Source organism: Papio anubis, chromosome 8 (genome assembly GCF_008728515.1).
Source record: "Papio anubis isolate 15944 chromosome 8, Panubis1.0, whole genome shotgun sequence".
NCBI classification, from domain to species: domain Eukaryota; kingdom Metazoa; phylum Chordata; class Mammalia; order Primates; family Cercopithecidae; genus Papio; species Papio anubis.
In genome coordinates, this window is record NC_044983.1 from 103,232,505 (window position 1) to 103,253,057 (window position 20,553).

Consider the following 20,553-nt stretch of genomic DNA (forward strand, 5'->3'; position numbering starts at 1 on the left):
ATTTCCAAAGTAAACTCATTAGATATTAGTAACTGACTAGATGTAGGGAACAAAGGAAGTAAATGACAAATACAAGAGCCTTTAATCAACTAGCTAAAGAATTAACTGTCCAATAGGGAAAGCAGGAAAGGGAACAGTTGAAGGTAGGTATCAGTGATTATGCAGATCATTTGTTTGTTTGCTCTTAGATCTACCCGCTGCCCTTCCTTCAGGCTCTTCTGCACCACAGAAAACTGTGTTACCCAGACTCCCTTGCCTGCTGGCTTCTGGGAAGCTTTGGGCAATAGCGGGCACTGGTGGAAGACTGGAGGTTGTGAGATAGGGAGAAGCCAGGGTATTTCCTCCTCTAAGAATTTGCCTCAAGCAACATTTCTCACAGCAACCAGATCATCTCCAGTATTTCGGCTCCTACCAAACCAGTTTTCTGTCCTCAGTTCCAGCTCCTTCTGTGGTTATAGCTCTAGCCTTAGCTATGGTTCTAAGTCTAGCTGGGCACCTGTGGCTTCTAGATTCTGGAAACTCCACCTCTTCATGTAATCCCTCTTGCATTAGGGGTAAAATAGTGTCTCCTGGCCGGGCGCGGTGGCTCAAGCCTGTAATCCCAGCACTTTGGGAGGCCGAGACGGGCGGATCACAAGGTCAGGAGATCGAGACCATCCTGGCTAACACGGTGAAACCCCGTCTCTACTAAAAAGTACAAAAAACTAGCCGGGCGAGGTGGCGAGCGCCTGTAGTCCCAGCTACTCGGGAGGCTGAGCCAGGAGAATGGCGTAAACCCGGGAGGCGGAGCTTGCAGTGAGCAGAGATCCGGCCACTGCACTCCAGCCTGGGTGACAGAGCGAGACTCCGTCTCAAAAAAAAAAAAAAAAAAAAAAAAAAAATAGTGTCTCCTGCTGTTGCTAATCTCTGGGTCATCTTGGCAACATATTTTGGCTCCGTGTCTCCTTTATCACCTGCATAACCAATTCCTGGTGTTAAATTCCCTGTTTGAAATACCCTAACTAGTTTATTTCCTTGGTTGTACCCTTATTGATACAGGAATGAATTCCGTTTTGTGTGTACCTGTGTATGTATGCTGCTTATATCAGGGAGACTCAAGCAGATGTAAACGTTTTAGCAAATAATGCCCAGGCATCAAACAATAGATCAATACTTTTCATAAATGTTCTAGTTTGTTAATAAGGAGAAATCAAAAGAATCTATCCAATGAAAAATGTAATAGATGACCAACTTGTATAGTACTTAGTATATAGAATGCTGTGCTGACCATACTTTACACATTTTACCTAATCATATCCGTAAAGTACAACCTTGTATATATTTTCATTTGGTCCTTAAAACACAACCCTTGGAGGCAGATGATAAAGTGATCCCCATTTCACAGATAAGGAAACAGAGTGGAGGGATTCAGTAATTTTCACAGGCCACTCTCAGTCTGGATTAGAACTCGGGCACTTGGACTCTAATTTATAGTTATCTAGTTTATAGATAAACTAGCAACACTAGTTGTGCTAGTTTACACTAACTAGAAAACCAGTTAGTGTTCTAGATGTAGTTACCAACATAGGTTTTTAAAGATTTGTCTTTTTTAAAGGACTGTTATATTTTGGGGGTAGAACAAAGTACTAAGTTATTTCTAAATGTATCTCTAAAGTAAAACAAACTCCACAAAATATAATTTTGAAGTTTTTAATGCACAAAAAAGAACATCCCAAGAACAACAGGTATTGACTTATTAACGATGAAGCACTATATAAGGAGACCCCTCCCCACTTAGTAAATGGGAAAATAGTGTAAATAGACATGAAAGGAGGTAACACTTCAGGATTAAATGCAAACCCTAAAGTTGTATACAACATTCATATATGGCTTATTATCTCATAGCAATATTTTCATAATGATGTATATGATATTTATCCTTTCGGTAAGACGCTTTGAATCAAAAGTTAAACAAAAACACTGAAGAGGTAGTTTTGCCAATGCAAGGTGAAAAAAAAAATGGCTTTACCTTGCTTTGTTTAGAAATCCACAACCATTATTTTTCTGTTCTAATTTTCTCCTGGATCAGCCAAGAAGATAATAATGTTTTGAGAAAAAGCCAATTCACAACCTTCTAAAAACTGGTTCCCCCAAGTGAACAATGATGCGTTCGAAACAACTGCTCTGAAAGTCACCTGGGAAGTTTCCATAGTGTTCCTCTCCATCTTGGATCTGAAACAGATTCTGGCTCAATAGAGACTTGTTAAGATCTGACCAGCAGTCACAGAAATTCATCCATTTATCTCCTAAAATTCTATGCACAGGCTCATGTTAGTAACTTCTTCAGTGACCCAAGAACATTGGCAGGTGCCCTGTCATTGAAAGTCAGGGATTGCTTTAAATTTGGAGGCAGGGGAAAAGGCAGTCAGAAATAATGTTTGGACAATTCTGTAGCTGGCCTGTGAAATTGGCTACAAGTGACTGGATATAGTCCCTCATGTTTTCAGTTGTGTTTCTTCAAAGTCATCACATCTTAGACTCAAAGGCAGTTTGGGCTTCTGATTGCCAGATGCCACCTGCTGCTTTTTCTATGTGTGGGACATGTGGAGTGGGGAAGGTCTATACAATATGCAAACTCTTCGACACTGGTCATTTGACTCTATATACAAAAACTAGTTTATCCTACCCTTACAATGAGAAATAAGCCCACAATGAGGGGAAAAAAAGTTTCAAGAGACAACAAAACATGTGTCAATTCTCCAAACTAGAAAAGTCATTTACCAGACAATGGGTTAGGAACCACTAGAAACAAAGTGACATATTAATCAGGTATGACTCCTTACGCACAAGAAAGCATAAATATACAGTAAATAAGAGCTTTATATGTAGCCCCTGCAGAATATGTACATATTAGGGCTGCTGTGAAACTGAGCAGGAAATTCCAGAGCGTATCCTCAGCTAAAAGCAGTTTCATCGCACAACAGTGTGAAGGTGACAGATGCTGAGAATACCATGTGGTAACCACTAAGCAGATATCCACATAAACATATCCTTGAAAATGCACAACGTGAGAAATAAATGTCACGAGTGAATAGCGCATTGCCTGCCAAGCATCTTCTTTCACATAAATAGGCAGAAGTCCGTTCTCCAGCGGTGGTGTGCAGCCTCACACCGCTAGCGTGTCCGTGGTGCCGGGGACGGATTCTCCCAGCACACACTGAGCCAAGTCATGGGCTGTGCACTTACTCCTGCCTTCACAGTCTCCAGATTCAAACCAAAGCATAAATAACACAGGGGCCACGCTGGTGGTGCTTCCTTTCACCATGTTACTGGGAACAGATACTGGGCAGAGCAGCACAAAGGCTGCACACTAGAGTGCAGGAGTGGAGAGTAGCTTTGTGCACGTTTGCAAAAACAAAAACCCCTAAAAATCTACCAGATGTGTCTCTTGCTTTATTGGTTGGCTCTGTCTGTAGCTAGGAAGACGCTGTGTTGCTCCTGGGCTCTTTCTATCAGCTTCCTTTTCTTTTTCTTGTTCCTCTTCTCCTTCGCCTTTGGTGTTCTCTTCCCTACAATGAAGGAAAGAAATGAAGAGATGTCAGAAATGGCTCTTTCTCTAGGAAAGAAAACACAAAAACATTGGGAGTTTTGCACAAAGCCCATCTGGAAAACATCACCTATGGAAAAAGCCTCAAAGAGAAAATTGTTCACATTAATTTTGACAGAATAATAATAATTTACTAAATTGGATATGCTGTCTAAAACAGAGACTGATCTTCCTGTTACAGGGAACTGGCATATTGAAAAACCTCCCAGTGGTCTGATCCGTCTTTCAAATATCATCCTGCCACAAAAATTCCATTTATTCCCTCCTACTTTTAACAATGCTACCCTTTACTACACATCTTTACATCTTATTACTGCTCCACATGTCAGTGGGTCAAAAGAAAATAAGCATCTATCTATAGCAAACATACCAGAAGTTTCAAACTCCTCTCTCCCTTCCCCATGAGGGAAAAAGTCTTGCTTTTAACATTATTTCCTCCATATTCCAAATACCAATGTATAAAATGACATATGTGCAATCCTTTATTTTCTATAAAAATTCATGAGGACATCTTTCATTATATACCTTATGCTTCTTATCCAAATCCCCTGGACAAGTTGTTGTTATTAATGGAGAACAAGAAGAATGCTTATTTGTTCTGATGAACTGGTGGTATGTGTCTGACTACCAGATGATCATACTAACTTATCCTATTTCTCTTCTTTGCCTTAGCCACTAGGAAGCCCAGGCTACAAGCTAACTAGTTGAGGTTTTCCTCCATCAGGAATTTTTTAAATGCTGTTTTTCCCTTTGCCTCCGCTATATTTTACTTCCTCTATCTGTGGTTATAGTTTTATAGTCTTACTTTATAAGGTCTCAATGTTTCTAAGTATGTATACGTAAGATTTTGAGAAAAAAGAATAAAGAACATGAGACATCTGTCTTAGGTCCATCACCCTCTTTGAGTTCTAAACACACAGAAATCAGAGGATTTTTAGAACAGAAAAGGGCTTTAAAGGCCTCCTGCATTTTACAGAAAGTAAGTCACCCCTAGACACCTTCAGTACAGGAAGACTTTTGTCTCAATGAACGAGAAGAATCCTGTTGGCTGTTCTTCCTCTCTTACTTTCCCTACTTCAAATTTTATCTTGTAGTTCTAAAAAACCTAACTTTTCCGTGTAAGGTGTAGCTATTTGACAGCACAGTGATCAGTACTACGAATAGGGAACAGAACATTAAGTTTTGTGCTCTTCATCCTTCCCATACCTGTAAAATTACATAACCCAGACCCTTTCATTCCAGGCATATAGCTGGCCAATTTTTCAATCTAGCCTATGGAGAAGTAGGCTGATGTCAAAAATGAAAAGGAAACAGACCCAAGTCTAGGGAGATACATGTATTCGGAAACCAGAGACATACAAGGTTAAGGCAGGCCATGAGATTTCTAAATAAGGTAGATGTTTCTTATTTCTGTTCCTTCTGATCAGACAGGATCTGTTTTAAGGATGGAAAACAGGCTTACTCTTCAAGACCCTAGCACAGTGACTGGCACTTAGTCGATAGTCAATAAACATTTGCTGAGCAAATGTTTTTACATCTTTTTATCACAAGAAAAAAAGATTTAAAAGAATAACTTATGTTTAATAGGACATTGCATTAAAACAATGAGAACATGATCATGCCCCCATATTAAATTATAAAGGTCCTTAAAGCTAACTTCTGCTTCTCATTAAATTCTGGCATTAATGTTATAATGGCATTTTGCCATCTTGAAATGTAGTTAATCCTACGCAATGAAACCTTAGTTCAAGCCATCATTAATCAAAGCAGCTGTAAAGTTACAACTATTTAGTAACATTATCTCTAATGATGAGACACACCAAAGGAGGGCAGAAAAATGAAATACTTAATACAAAATAGCATATTTTAAAAGCTTCAGTTATAAGCGTTATGAAGAAGTTTTTGTTCTGTATTTTCTCTAAATAAACAAAATCCTTAGTTTAAAAAATCATTACTGACTATATTTTAAATTCATTTGGTTTATGCTTAATTGATATAAAGCCTGGAGTTTCTTTTAAAAGCAAATTGAAACTAAGTGAATGGAAAAATAAAGCTTATCTTACTAGATTTTAAAAATGTGTTCTGCTAGAATAAAGATATACTGAATATATGTTAAAGAAAGCTTTTCACATTCACAAGAAAGCTTCGTGTAAATTATGTAGTTGCGAGTTAAATATGTACTACTTTCACTAACAGCAGATCCATGCAAAATGACGGGAAAAGCTCATTTTAAGATGGTCAATTTCGTGTCATTTACCCAATATATTATTCTGAAGCAACTGTCAATATTAAATGGTTTTGGGTTTGCTCGCTGATATGATATTGTGTAATAGCGAAGTTACTCAATACTTGCATAAAACATTTGGTATCCTGGCCAAAAATTCAGCAATGCTTCTGAAAGCTTATTTATGTAAAATAATTTTTTAACTTGTACAATTACTCTGTTGGCAATAAGCTATATGGTACCAATTCCAACAAGTAATGTTTTGGGGGCCCTAATTACAACCCTAAAGATTCTCCTCAGAAGTCTCTCTTGAATGACACACCTCTTTGCTATTGTTTGGTTGGTTGGTTTTGCTTTTGGCCCGTCCCATTTCTCACATAAGATATATTGCAAATACCGAGGAATTAAGATGGTTAGCCAAGATTTGACCACAGACAGGCCTAAATTAACTGAAAATATTTTGTGGTCCATACTACATTGTTCTGACTTCAAGCCCAGCTCAAAGTAGTAAAAGAATACTAAAATACAACATAACATACAGAAAGGGTCTTTCATACATATTCTTTTTTCACATTCTAAGATTTTCAAACGTGAGAAAAGAAATTGGTAAGATTAAAGCTAACAAAAATCCTTGTTTTTATCTATATATTTGAAAATAAGTTATATTAGACATACAAATGTGCTAATTTCTGTTTCCGCTTAATTTCTTTTCCTCTGTGGATATGGGATTAGACTTGGAGAATGATTTCTAGACTTCAATTGCTGCACATTCCCAAGCACATATATGCTATACGGGAAGTATTTAAAGGCAAATATGATGCCAGTCACCCAATGCACAATTCAAGTCACGAATTTAACTTTACTTTTTAGCTCATGAGAGAAGACCTGGAATAGATACTGCCCAGGATTTAAACAAAAAAAAAAAGGTTTGAGTTTTACGAGAGGATTGTCAACATCCAACATATCCAGTTCTAACGACAAATTTTGCATATCTTTATCCCTAGTGTCTTGAGAATGCAGTGGCCTTAACACATCATAACTAAGGGAATCTCTTCAAAATCAGGTAGAATCAGGTCTACAGGGCAGATCTTTTTAGCACTGTTATGCAGATGCAAGGAGATGACTGGTCCCAATTATTACCATTTTTAAGGGAGGCAATGCAGTGTGGTTTAGAGAAAGGCTACTTCTGGGAAGAAGAAAACCTGGTAGCTAAGCACAGTCTTGTAACTGAGATGTCTGGTAAGGCATATGCCTGACTCTTAGTCTCTCTGTTTATAGAATGAAACTACTACAGTCATCATTCACTAGAAAGTTATGAGACACTGTGAAAAAGTTGTGTCCCTAGGATGAAAGGATGATGTGTAGAATATCACTGGCAAGACAAGATTATCCTCAAAATGAACAAAATTAGAAAGATACTATCAAAGCCACATTCTAACGTAATTACATTGACTTGCTCACATGTGGAAATGGTCCCAGAGCATAACCTATCAACTCTTCTGCAGAGAAATATGAACAATTCCTTACGGAAATACTGCTACCATCCAGCTGTGAATTGCTGCTATTAGAATTAGAAATAGGGTAGATTATTTTGAACCAAGATATAGGCAGACTCACAAATTACATGAAGCTGTGCAAATGCCAAGTCCACTGCCAGTCAGACAGTGATTTCATTCTTTCATAAACTCGCAAAGTCAAGGAAGGTCTTCAAATGCTTTCTCCTCTCACTGGGTATATGTAAGAATCTTTCCATCACCGGGAAAATGTTTCTCGTACATCCCTCAGAGTAAGGTACAGAGGCTGTCTAGAGTTTCCATAATGCAAGGTGTTTTAAGAAAGGCTTTAAGGGTAAATATAATGGAAGAAAACTAAAAAATTTCAGTAGCTTTGACTATAAAAGAGATAAAAACTTCTCTCTCTCTATGCATATATGTATAAGTAATACGTGCACATACCTACATACATAAACACACAAGCTGCAGAAAGTAAGCCATAATTATGACAAATGTAATTAACTGTAATTACTGTTGTAGCCACAACTGGGACAAAACTAGGACTGAGTTTTACTGATTTTTAAGTTTGTAATGCTCTAACTTGAAACCTGGGCTTCAGTGCATTATAAAATTCATCATGGAGATTTTGAAATCACCTCAGAGAGATTCTTCAAAGCCGCTAAAACTTAGGGACAAGAAGCCTGTGTAACCACCAACCTGGCAGATATTGTCACATTTCACAGAACACTCTGGAACATGAAATGTTCCTTTCACATATAAAGTCAGAAGGACTGAGTTGTAACTGATGAATAGTACTGGACCATTTATTTTTTTTCCATATGGGCAACTTGATTTTGCCCAAGAATGAGTAGCAAGAGAGATTTATATAAGATTAGTGATTGTGTAGAAAACACCAACTGGTTTCTAAAGTATTTTTTTAAAAGTTCATTTAAAAATAGACGAGACCTAAACAATTCATAAAGGAAATAAATATATTTAAATAATTAAATCTCACAATTAAAACTTCCAAACAAGATGAGATGCCACTACAAAGATCCTTAAAAGTAAAAATACCTAACACTTGTAAGAATGTCATGAGACAGGCAACAGGATGCACTGACAATATAAAATTGATACAGCCTTTCTGAAAAGCCATCTGCCAATATGCACAGAAGTATGAAAAATATTCTTAACTTTTGACTCAGATCTAGGACTCTATCCTCAGAACATAATCTAAACTTGGACAAAGATTTATGCACAGAGATCTTAAGTGCGTTACAATTTTTTCAGTACTAAAATGTCCTGACTACATTTTCATGACCTTTTCTTTTTGTGATTACTGAGGGAATAAAGTATATTTTCAACTACGAATGCAAGTATTTTATATTTTAAGTAATAGCAATTAACTTTATATCCAGGAATACTACTGTTGGATATCACTAAAACTTATCATAAATGGCTCTAAGAAAAAGCCTGTAATACAAAAGCATTCCTCCTGTGATGGAAATGACAGTAAGCAGATCCTTTTGTAGAGTGATCACTCGTAATTAGACCTGAGATATAAAAACTTAATAACTATTGACCTAAACCCTTCAGACATTAAGAATGGAGATTTGTTAGTTCTTGAAGCTTTTTTCCCTCTAGAAAGCAGTCCAGGTGGGCAAATATGATAAGCAGGACTGGGATCTACCACACTATGTCCTATGTAGCCTAAGATAATCTTTCTACTGTTCATATAGTTCAGAATAACACATTTATTTTAGTTGACAAATAAAATTTGTATAGTGTATAACATGGTATTGTGATGTACGTATATAATGTGAAATGGTTAAGCTAATAATCAAGCTAATTAACACGCCCATCACCTAATATGCTTTTTTCTTGTGTGAGAACATTTTAAATCTACTCTTTGCAATTTTCAAGTATAAGAGTTATATAAGTGCCAGGCGTGGTGGCTTACGCCTGTAATCGCAGCACTTTGGGAGGCCGAGGCGGGTGGATCACGAGGTCAGGGGATCCACACCATCCTGGCTAACATGGTGAAACCCTGTCTCTACTAAAAATACAAAAAATCATCCGGGCGTGGTGGCGGGTGCCTGTAGTCCGAACTACTCGGAAGGCTGAGGCAGGAGAATGGCATGAACCCGGGAGGCGGAGCGTGCAGTGAAGCGAGATTGTGCCACTGCACTCCAGCCTGGGCAACAGAGCGAGACTCCGCCTCAAAAAAAAAAAAAGTTATATAAGTAAAATGTACAACAAATACATATTATAAATAAGTAAAATGTATATGTATTAAATATATGTATTAAAATGGAAATTATTTAAACTTATTAAATTTATTTAAAAATAAATTTACATTTTACTTGTTTAAGTAATGTAAATGGACATACTTTGATTATTTTTATTTTACGTATTTACATAACATAAAATGTAAATAAAATAAGTTACTTATTTACATCAGCTGAGGAGTCAGAAGTGAGAGTAAGGTGGAAAGAGTAAAGGAAATGAATCAACTGTGGCTCTTTACTGACAGTACAAAATTCCTTAAAAGGCATTTTTAGTAACAATCATTTGGTTATCTAGAAATGCACCTCTTCTTTTCACTAAAAAGATTCCACAGATAGCTGTGTTTTGAAAGGACTGGCAACATCTAATCCTTCAATAATGGTTTGTTATCATTTTCTTCAAGAAAAAATAATCTAGAGACAAAGCAATCAACATTAAAGTGTTGAAAATAATAACAAGTCACTTACTAAGGAGAGCCTACTTGAATGTCAAGTAGTAACTTAGAAGATTTTTCAAAGGGTCACTTAGTCATTTCATCTTCATAAAAGAGCATGTGCATTTAAAATCTACACACAATCTAGAGGTAACTTATAAGGGTTGTTGTTCTTGCAAGACTATTGATAAAGAGTCACAACTGTCCAAAGTAAATAACGGACAAAATTAAATGTGACAATCATTCAGAATATCAGGATTCAGAATACTTACTACCTTCACAGGTTTACATGAATTTATAAAAGCTATTTCAATCAGCCAATCTAAATGGGAAGCCTCTTTTACTATTCTTTCATCTGTAAAAATGTACCATATTTTTGATCTAAAATAGTATGAAATGGCTTCAAGACTTCAATTTTTCTTATAGAAGACATTTTATTAGGAGTCAGATCTGTTACCCATTTTTGTTGACAGGAAGTCCTATTTCGTTTTAAAATTTTATTTCATGTTCAAAACGATGGAAATGGAAGAAAAGCTAACCCTGAAGAAGATCACCTGAACCTTTATAAATGAACTGTATTACCACTATGGTTTCCTGCACATGGTATTTCAAAACTTCTCAGAAGTTCCTCATTTTACAGCTCTGAAGAAAATCTGTTCTTCGAGTCTATGACATGGCTTTTAAAGGGGCAGTAAGAATATTCCACAATCTCATTCAGCTTTCCTGAAGCAATAAGGACTATAACAAGGTAATCTGAATGAGATTTGGTCTTGTTTCTTAAATCCCTAGTCCGTGAAAGAGAAAGACAAGACAGGATTCTGTGGTATGTCACATAGGTAAGCACAAACAAGAAGAGAGTTTTAAAACTATCTAAAATTATTTTCATAAATACTTTAGGTTAATTGTAAAGGACAAAGTTTTCAGATTAGTAGAAACTAAAATACGACTCTACTATTTGTGTGAAGAAAGTAAATGAACAATTCTACCACAAGGGGGCAATAATTCACTTTTACAGTAAGAGTACTGGTTAGGAGATGGTTTTTTAAAACAACGTACAGGGCAACTTGGGGACTCTAATTTCTTAAATACTTTTTGTTGAACCCCCATTGGAGGCTTTTTCTTTCTTTCTAACCATAGGTAATCTCTTTAGTGGACTAAAGATTAACAAGACCCAAGTACTGCACAAGGTAAAAATATAATTGTACTGCTGTTAAAGATATTTGGGCTAATTAGAGAAAAAAAGAAACTTAAGAAGGAAAATCTGCTATTCAAATATTGATTTAGGAAAAGGCATTATTCACAAATTCTGGTTGTCACTTTCTTATGGGAAAGGTAAACTACCTGAAAAGAACAGGTTCTTATCTTGGATTCCTTATTTGTAAGAATAGAGATGTAAAACTGCAAATGATCTTCAGAGTCTTCTGGTGCAGAAAGTCATAGATTTGACATCAAGGGTGAAAGCTGTTTGGTGGTAATTCCTGACAATTTGGCACGATGAGTTGGCTGCACTGGTGAGGGTGGAAAGACAGCAAATATACTAGGCATTTGCTAGGCCCTGCTGTAGTCCACTTCTGCAAGGTGGTTTAGATAATGAAGCAACTGAAGCACAGAAGATCTACAGTGACCCCTACCCATGCTCCTACAGCTAATTAGAAGGGGAAACCTGTGCTCTGAGCCTAGTTCTGCTACTCTCTCATATACTTTCCCAGCTTTTTTTTTTTTTTTTTTTTTTTTAGACGGAGTCTCGCTCTGTCACCCAGGCTGGAGTGCAGTGGCACGATCTTGGTTCACTGCAACCTCCACTTCCTGGCTTCAAGCGATTCTCCTGCCTCAGCCTCCTGAGTAGCTGGGATTATAGGCACATGCCACCATGCCTGGCTACTTTTTGTATTTTTAGTAGAGACGGGTTTTCACCATGTTGGTCAGGCTGCTCTCAAACTCCTGACCTCATGATCCTCCTGCCTTGGCCTCCCGATGTGCTGGGATTACAGGCATGAACCACCGCACCTGGCCACTTTCCCAGCTTTAAAGGTCAATGGATAAGGATAGAGAGTCATTTTTCAAGTTATTGAGTCATTTTGCAAGGAAGGCAAAGAAGCACTGAAGACAATATTACCCTGACTGAGTTCCCCACACACACACACAAAGTCATTGATGTCATCCTATGAAACCTTGTATGAACTGGTAAATTCTGCATAAATAACAACTTCTCTGTAACGTAGATTTTCTGTAAATTTATACTGCATTGATTCATTGCTTATTCTTTTTCTTACATTTTAGCAAGATGCAGGCTATAAGGTTTCCTAAGTAAGGTGAGATGGTGAACATTCCTACTTTGCACCAGGCCCTGTAAGTGCTTTACATGAATTTTCATTTAATTGAATGTTTTTGGGGAAAAGGTAAGTACTCACACTGTGCTGCCAGGATGCTGTACAGGTGCCTGCCCTAAATTTACTCAAAATAAATGTAGATAAATACCAAGCTCATTTGGCACTCGTAAATTAAGTCAGAAAAACCATCAGGTTTGCAGAGAAAATGATTCAGCTGTTTTCATTTGATTAGGAACTATGGGATAACCAGAAAAGCATTAAGTTTCTCCATAGCTGACTTCATACTATAAGGGAAGGTACATTCAAGATAATTCCATTAGAACAAGAAGATGTAATACCTTGCTCTTGGTCTTAAATCAATAACCATTAACTAAATGAAAAACAAAAAGCAGTAGCCCAAGAAATGACATTTAAGACCGTCATCATATGGCAAGCATTTATTTAATCTGGATTCAACACAATTTCTATGGAACTTGACACACAAGTGAAAAGAAAGTAATGGTTTATACATGGCATCTATATAAGATAATGAGACTGGGCACGATGCACACCTGTAGTCCCAGCTACTCAGGAGCCTAAGGCAGGAGGATTGCTTGAGCCTAGGATTTTCAGGCCTGCAGTGAGTTATCCTGATGCCACTGTACTCCAGCCTGGGTGACAAAGCAATATCCTATATCTTAAAGAAAGAAAAGGGTATAGGTTATTGGTCCAAGCCAACAGCTCAGTTAAGTGGCAGGTCTTACATGAACACAGTTAACACAAGATAACATGAGGGGATGTATGCTCCACAAAGGATCATAAATACATTCCCCACTATGTGCCCTGTAGCACTTTGAACCTCCCTCATTGTAATATTTACCACCTTCTATTGCAATTTTGTTTGGCTGTATATCATGGCTACTAGTTTGTAAATAATTAAAAAATAGGTTGGGCGTGGTGGCTCATGCCTGTAATCCCAGCACTTTGGGAGGCTGAGGTGAGAGGATCGCTTGAGGCCAGGAGTTCAAGACCAGACTGGACAATATAGGGAGATCCCATCTCTATTTTAAAACTTTTTAAAAATATAATTAAAAATAGCTACAATTTAATGTGCCATAGCATCCTGGTTAGAGCCTTTCCAACAGTCAAGTTACAGATATTCACTTACACTCATGTCACCTGAGAGTTGGAGTAAAGATATAAGGGCTACATCTAAACACTGACAGTGGTCAGGAACCAAAGCCATACTTTGTCATCTACTGTAAAATGAACTCTCCTGTTCTTCCCAGGATCCCCCATGGCTTCTGGTCTCAACTTCAGCTTTGTACATGGTCTATGTAGGCTATACTGCATCCCTGATAAATTCTGACTTTTTGGCTTACCTCCCTCTTATAATAGCCTCAGTCCTCTTTTGTCTGAATTGCATATTCTCTAGAGAGGAATTCAATATGTCTTAGTCGATACAGAGCCATGGATGCCTGAACAGCTCTTGGGTGGATCACTCCCAGGTCTAACCTGGAGAAGTAGCAGGGTACAACATGATACTAGCCTTGGCAGGCATCTAGAATACAAGGTTAAGAACATGAATTTGGGGAGTCGGACGGCCCTACATTCAAAGCAGAGTTATGCCGCTTAGAAACTAGAGATCTTGAACTAGACACTTTTTCTAAACCTTAGTTTTCTCAATTCTAAACTGGTAGTAGCAATGATGTCTGCTCCAGCATCTGTATAAGGAGTGAAAGAGAATATGTATAAAATTTCACATACACCTGGCACACAAACACTAAATAAACTATAGTGCTATATAAGGTGCCTTACTTGTATTATTTCTAATCCTTACAGCAACTCGCAAAGCAAGCATTATATCCATTTTGCCGATGAGGAAATAGGTTTCGAGAAGTTAAGTAAATAGCACAAAATCACATAGCTCAGCAGTGATTCAAACCAACATCTGGCAGATTCTAAAACCTGAAACCTGTACTCTTTCCACTATAGTCTTTGGATCCCTTGTGTCCAGCAAAATGCCTTGATCTCATAATCATTTAAATGGCTGCTAAACAAACAAACTAATAAGTAAATACTAGGCTGGAGAAAGGCATCAGCTTCCCTGCTCAGTCCCACACAATATCAGGGTTCCCTTAGGTCCCATTAGATCCCTGATGGGCCTGGCCTACAACCCATCTTTCTCAAATCAGTTATTCCCTGGGGTTAAGACATTCAAAGCCTCAGTTTCCCATGGTCAAGCAACACATTTAGCAGCTCCAACTCAGTATCAACAGTGTGCCTATGGCAAAACTCAAGACAAAATTTTTAAAAAAACACAGGATGCTTATTTTTCAGCTGAGTCGGAAAAAGTTTAAACCTGTGGTTCTAAAAACCAGTTCACAGGCCAGAGGTAAAAGATTCCTCCAGGGAACTTAAAAAAGATTCCCTCATCATGCACCAACTCCTGAAAGCCCAGAATATTTTTTAAGCTTCACAGATGACTTAGTGCGAAGTTAACTGCATGCGATTCTAGAGCATAAAGTACTGCTGAAAGAGTGTGCAAACCTCTTTCTGCCTTGACTCCCTTCCCTGGGATCTATATGTAGGCAATCCCCCAAGAAGCAAGCAAGCAGAAATTAAGCTTCCAGTGTGGGGAGGCACACCCAGGGGTGCACACCCAGGGGTAGGGCCCTTATCTTTATGTTCTGGCCAAGGTGGGGCAGGTCACTTGTGCTATAGCAGATTTCTCTCTCCTGTGGACATATTCCAGAAACTGGAGTTACTCTACTCTATTCATGAAGAGGTTCTTTTTGAAAGGCTTAGTTCATTTGCAAAAATTCTAAAGAGACCAAGAAAATTGCAGTTGAAAAAAAATCAAATTTATAATCAAGTTTGGGGCTTCTGCCTAACTAGGGGATGCAGAGTTGGCACTTCAAAAACTAAAAAGATGAGAAAAGTACCTCTCAGTCTAGGTGACACAAATACCGGTGGTATCAAGATATTTGTGGGATTACAGAAAAAAGGTTAGAAAGTTTTTCTTTTCTTTTAGAAAGATGGTGAGTTTCTTCGAAAATATTAAAATCAAATAAGTGTAAGTAGTGTGCCAAGTACCAAGTGCTGAGCATAATAACTCATTTCACATTAAAAATATCCCTTTTTCATTTTGTAAAGTTTTCTTATTGATACATAAGAGCTGCACATATTTTCATGGTACACATGATAATTTAAGATTCATATAATCAAAGAAAGGAAATTGGGATAAATACTTAAGGTGAAGGATATCCCAACTTTTCAGAAGAACCTGAGTATCAGAGAGGTAAAGTAAACCTAAGATGCCACAGGCAGTAAGTGGTAGAGTTGAGATTTGAACTCATGTAGTCTGGTACCAAAGCTTACCCTCTTGTCCATTATAAGACTTACATAAGTATAAGCCTGAGTGGGAGGAGAGGAAGGAAATGGTCAATGTTACTTTCTTCCCTTCTGTTATAAACTTCTGCAAACCCCATGAACTGGTCATTCCTTTAAGTGGCTGAATCTTTAAATTCATAAAATGAAGCCTGGGGCCATTATTGGTTTGATACAAGACGAGGATAACCAGTGGTATATTTTGTTATTCTTACAGGACAAAGAAAGTAACAAACATTTGCCAAAATAGTCTCTATCCACAAGACCAGACAAATATTTTGGTCACTTTAGAATCTTGGTCAACTACCCAAGTAGAGGCAATGGATTTCAATTAGGGGAAAAATATTTTGAGAAGGAACTCTAACATGTTTGGCATACCTCATGATTACTAGAGACATCTACAACCTTGACAGATTATCTTGATACTAAATAACTTTGTCTATAACTACCAAATATTAAAACAGGAGAACATAGTTAATTATCTTTTACAGACAGCCTAACATTTAATGAAATGAGTTCATGTCTCCTCAACTGAAAATGGCATTCTACTCTCCAGAAAAAGTATAGAGACTGTTAAACACACAATATAAACTAAAATCAAAAGAAGCTACTACACATATATACACACATATAAATGCAACAAATATCTGTAATAAGTTTTCCAAGTATTGCTTATTGTCATGCTTCTATCAGTATGTTCTTGTCAGTCTTACTTAACTCAGGTGTTAAAGCATGAGAAACCAAAAGTTTAGCATGTAGAAATTTTAAATGTAATGAAAATTATTTAAAATGAATCACCAGTGAATCAGAGGTATCCAAGAAGAGATTCACATTCCAAACTACCATAATTTTAGTAAAAGACATTACCTGGAGATTGACATATAAACAGTATCAGTGACTTAGGATGAATACAAAACAAACCTTCCATGATCTTAGCAGGACAGGCTCAAGGACCTGTACTGAAACTTGAGCTAAATTGGTCAGTGCCTTTGAGTTAAAGTCTATGCCAGTAACAGTGAACAAGAGGCCGGGCGCGGTGGCTCAAGCCTGTAATCCCAGCACTTTGGGAGGCCGAGATGGGCGGATCACGAGGTCAGGAGATCGAGACCATCCTGGCTAACACGGTGAAACCCCGTCTCTACTAAAAATACAAAAAACTAGCCGGGCGCGGTGGCGGGTGCCTGTAGTCCCAACTACTCGGGAGGCTGAGACAGGAGAATGGCGTGAACCCGGGAGGCGGAGCTTGCAGTGAGCTGAGATCCGGCCACTGCACTCCAGCCTGGGCAGCAGAGCGAGACTCCGTCTCAAAAAAAAAAAAAAAAAAAAAAAAAAAACAGTGAACAAGAACAGTAAACATAAGATGGCCACTGAATATTTACTGTGCTCAATACTGCATTCTATTTGGCTTTTGATGATTTAAGGCAGCAGATCCAAATAAGAGTTCCAAAAAATCAAAATAATCATAGGTACTTTGAGAAGACTACAGAGAATGCATTGTCAAGAAATTTAAAAAGATGTCAATGCTCACAGAATAGGTAAAAAAAATTAACTTTTAACATTACTATTATAAAAATATAAGTGTTTTCTACTGTTTACTATGTCACTAATCAAAAGCAGAATTGCAACTACAAAGCTATAACACAGTAATAATAATGTCTTTATGTATTAGGAAAGCTAGAGACTGAGTTACTTAGAACAGATGTGAAAAAAGCTTCCTCCTTTAGAATTTTCAATAATTAGGTATCTATTTTCATTACATTCAAATCAGAAGGAATGAATTAATAAATTAAGAAACTTCTGGAAATTGCTTCCAATCAGATTGATTCTAATATAAAACAGACAGAATTTGTGGGTAATAACTTGTAAAAAGATCAATATATAAATTTTAGTGCCTTTATGTGTTTTCCTAATCTTCCTGTAGAAAAAAAATTTTAATTCCAGTAATACAGTGCCCAGGGCTCATCATCTAAATGTTTTATTAATAGACAAATTGGTTCTAACATATATCTTTCTTTGAAAGACAATTATATCTGTTTTAATGACCTTTCATTGAATCTTAAATTCTGGGTCACTGACAATTTCGATGCAATGAAATAGGCCACCTGAAAAATTATGGAGACTATGCACAATTTCCCTGAGATGTGTATGTTTTTGTGTATTCATATGTGCATGTGTATCTAAAATATACTTTTCCATAGAACACATCTAGGCATATTGGTGAGAAGACAGTTTACTTCTACATAAATGTGTGTTTATCATATAGTACAGAATTATATTTTTAGGATTATGACTAACAAATTGAAAATATCCTTAAATATAAAGCCAAAAAATCTGGAGATTTAAAAATTACAGGAGACATCCCATAACTGTAGCCCTATTAAAGGGAGTCTGTCTGTAGCTCCATTTTGGGGTGTGTGGGTTGGTGAGTATTCTAGGCTCTGCCAACACCTTCTTCCTTCTCCCGACTAGTTCTGTAGCACTGTGGTGGGGTGTTTGTGTTGGTTTGTCTCCTGGGAGGTCTCAGTTGGCTCTCCCTAACTAGTAGAAAGAGTCTTGGTTTGGGAGACTTCTCAAACAGGAAGATTTCAGGGAGATTTCTCAGATGGAGAATAGGAGGATAATTTGGAAGGTATACTCTTGGAGTTCTTGGTTAGGGATCTGATTAGGAAGGCCTTCTGTCCTTCTCGTCTTTGTGTGTGTATGTGGAGTGGATCTCAGAAGGAATTGCTCACAGTCCAGCAGGTCTAACTCAGAGAATCCCTCCTTATTTGTCTAGTCACATTCGGTGAGCCCTGAAGAGAATTCAATAGGCCTGTCTCAGGATGACTATCCACTCTTTGCTGGTGACTAGTGTCTGTTTTGTTATGTGTATTTTGCTGCGATGAAAAATGTTAATTTGGTTCTCCATGTGGCCCATTGGGCAACACCTTGCAAAATTGAGAATCTTTTGCCTATGGTTCCATAAAACAGAAAAGGGTGGTTTATCTTTAGGGATCTGTCTTTGCCCTACAGCTGTGTCTATTTATTAGGCCCTAGAAACTGCATGCTTTCCTGGCCCTGTTCTCCAAGAGCTTCACCCTGAAGCCAGGAATCCAACTAAGAAACTGGCAAATGAAAAATCATATAACTACTATATCTTCTGTCTATTTATATGTGTTGTATATGTGATGTTTATATATAAAAGAGCTCTGATTAATTGGCTTAAAAAAGTAAGTTCTTAAATCAAGTATTTTGTCAGAAAAACAGAAACTTTAATGACTTTCTTCATGTGACTTCAAAATGTAGATATTTGGTCTAAATTAACGTCAGATATCAGATTTGCTAAATGCTTTAAGGTCATAAACTGCCTGACTTAAAAAAAAAAATTGTTCAATTTACCTACTTTGGAGCACTAGATTCTAGATGAGACCTGGGGACATGTGGAGTTAGCCATGCCCCACCTAGTTACTATGCTGGGAAGAGTCAGACTTTATCTGCCTGAGGGCCTAGACTCCACACCTAGTACTTATAATTAAAATCACTTACTTATCAGGTTTTCACTGAAAATAAAGGTTGCTAGCAGTTAACGTTGTAACATGTAATTTACATACAAAGTGCATAAGAAAAGTAGAATATGTTTTTGGTAAAAGATTATAAGAAGGCATGGGAATATGGCTTTTGTTAAAGGAAATGTAATGCTGTCTAGTTCAGACAAACAGAGTAACGGAGTAACAGAGTAATGGGACAAAACTGAAGACTTAAGCAAGAGAAAAGGGTTGGTCTTGTAAAGAAAGTTCTATGGGTATGAGCAAGTTGGCTACAATTTGAAGGGAATTATTTGTTTTTTCATAGGTTAAACATTGAAATAAAAGCACACTAATGAGAGGCCAGAATCTCAGTCTATGTGCCCAAATAACATGATTTTCTTAGAAAATTAATCTGTTGTTTAACAGAAAATTGCAAAGCATCCTAAAAAGTTTATGAAAATGTTACCTTATGGTCAAACTAATTAAAAGTGGATAGATTTGTAAAATTTTATTTAAAAACTAGCTTTAGCATTAAAGATGCACTAATGCAAAACTGCAATTTTGTTTTCTCTTTTGAAAGATTTTTATGGAATATTAAAAGATAACAAAAGGTTTTTGTTTGTTTGTCCTTTTGGGTAAATAACAAGGGGAAAGAAAGGAGACAGAAGAGACAGATTCCACTGGCCTCATGCTATCTTCATTGGGTCTTGTTTGGAAAGCCAAGTTTCTTCTATCAGAGTAAAGGTTTATGCCTTTAAACATTTTTTGAGGCCAGGCAGGTGGTTCATGCCTGTAATCCCAGCACTTTGGGAGGCCAAGGCAGGCAGATCAGCTGAAGTCAGGAGTTCGAGACCAGCCTGGCCAACATGGTGAATCCCCATCTCTACTAAAAATACAAAAATTAGATGGGCATGGTGGTGGGTGCCTGTAATCCCAGCTACTTGGGAGGCTGAGGCAGGAGAATCACTTGAACCCAGAAGGTGGAGGTTGCAGTAAGCCAAGATCATACCATTTCACTCCAGCCAAAAATAAATAAATAAATAAATTGAATTACCATTTCAGATAAATGAATAATCTGTGATCCTATTTTGTGATAGCCAGTGTTTTAAACCTTTGATATTTGACAAACTTTCCAGTATCAAATTATTAAGTATGTCATTTTCTGGCCTACCTAATCCTTTAGACATTAGGTCCCCCGAAGTCTAAAATCATGTGTTTGGCTTATTTGATATAAAAGTCATACAGGAAGCATTGTCAAATATGAAATGGTGCTTGGCTTTCTTTGGACTATATTTGTATAAATGTGTTACTGGTATATGTTCCAAA

General features: G+C 37.3%; 1 protein-coding gene across 4 annotated transcripts in view; it reads right to left on the reverse strand.

The window, feature by feature from the left end:
- Positions 1-1,675: 1,675 nt before the first annotated feature.
- Positions 1,676-20,553, reverse strand: part of RSPO2 (R-spondin 2) — a 169,428-nt gene continuing 150,550 nt past the window's right edge. For all 4 annotated transcript variants that reach the window (XM_009213482.2, XM_003903067.3, XM_009213481.3 and 1 more), the window contains one exon: positions 1,676-3,548. In XM_009213482.2, the coding sequence (XP_009211746.1) occupies positions 3,433-3,548 (116 nt within the window). In that variant the 3' untranslated portion in view covers positions 1,676-3,432. The remainder of the gene's footprint in view (positions 3,549-20,553) is intronic.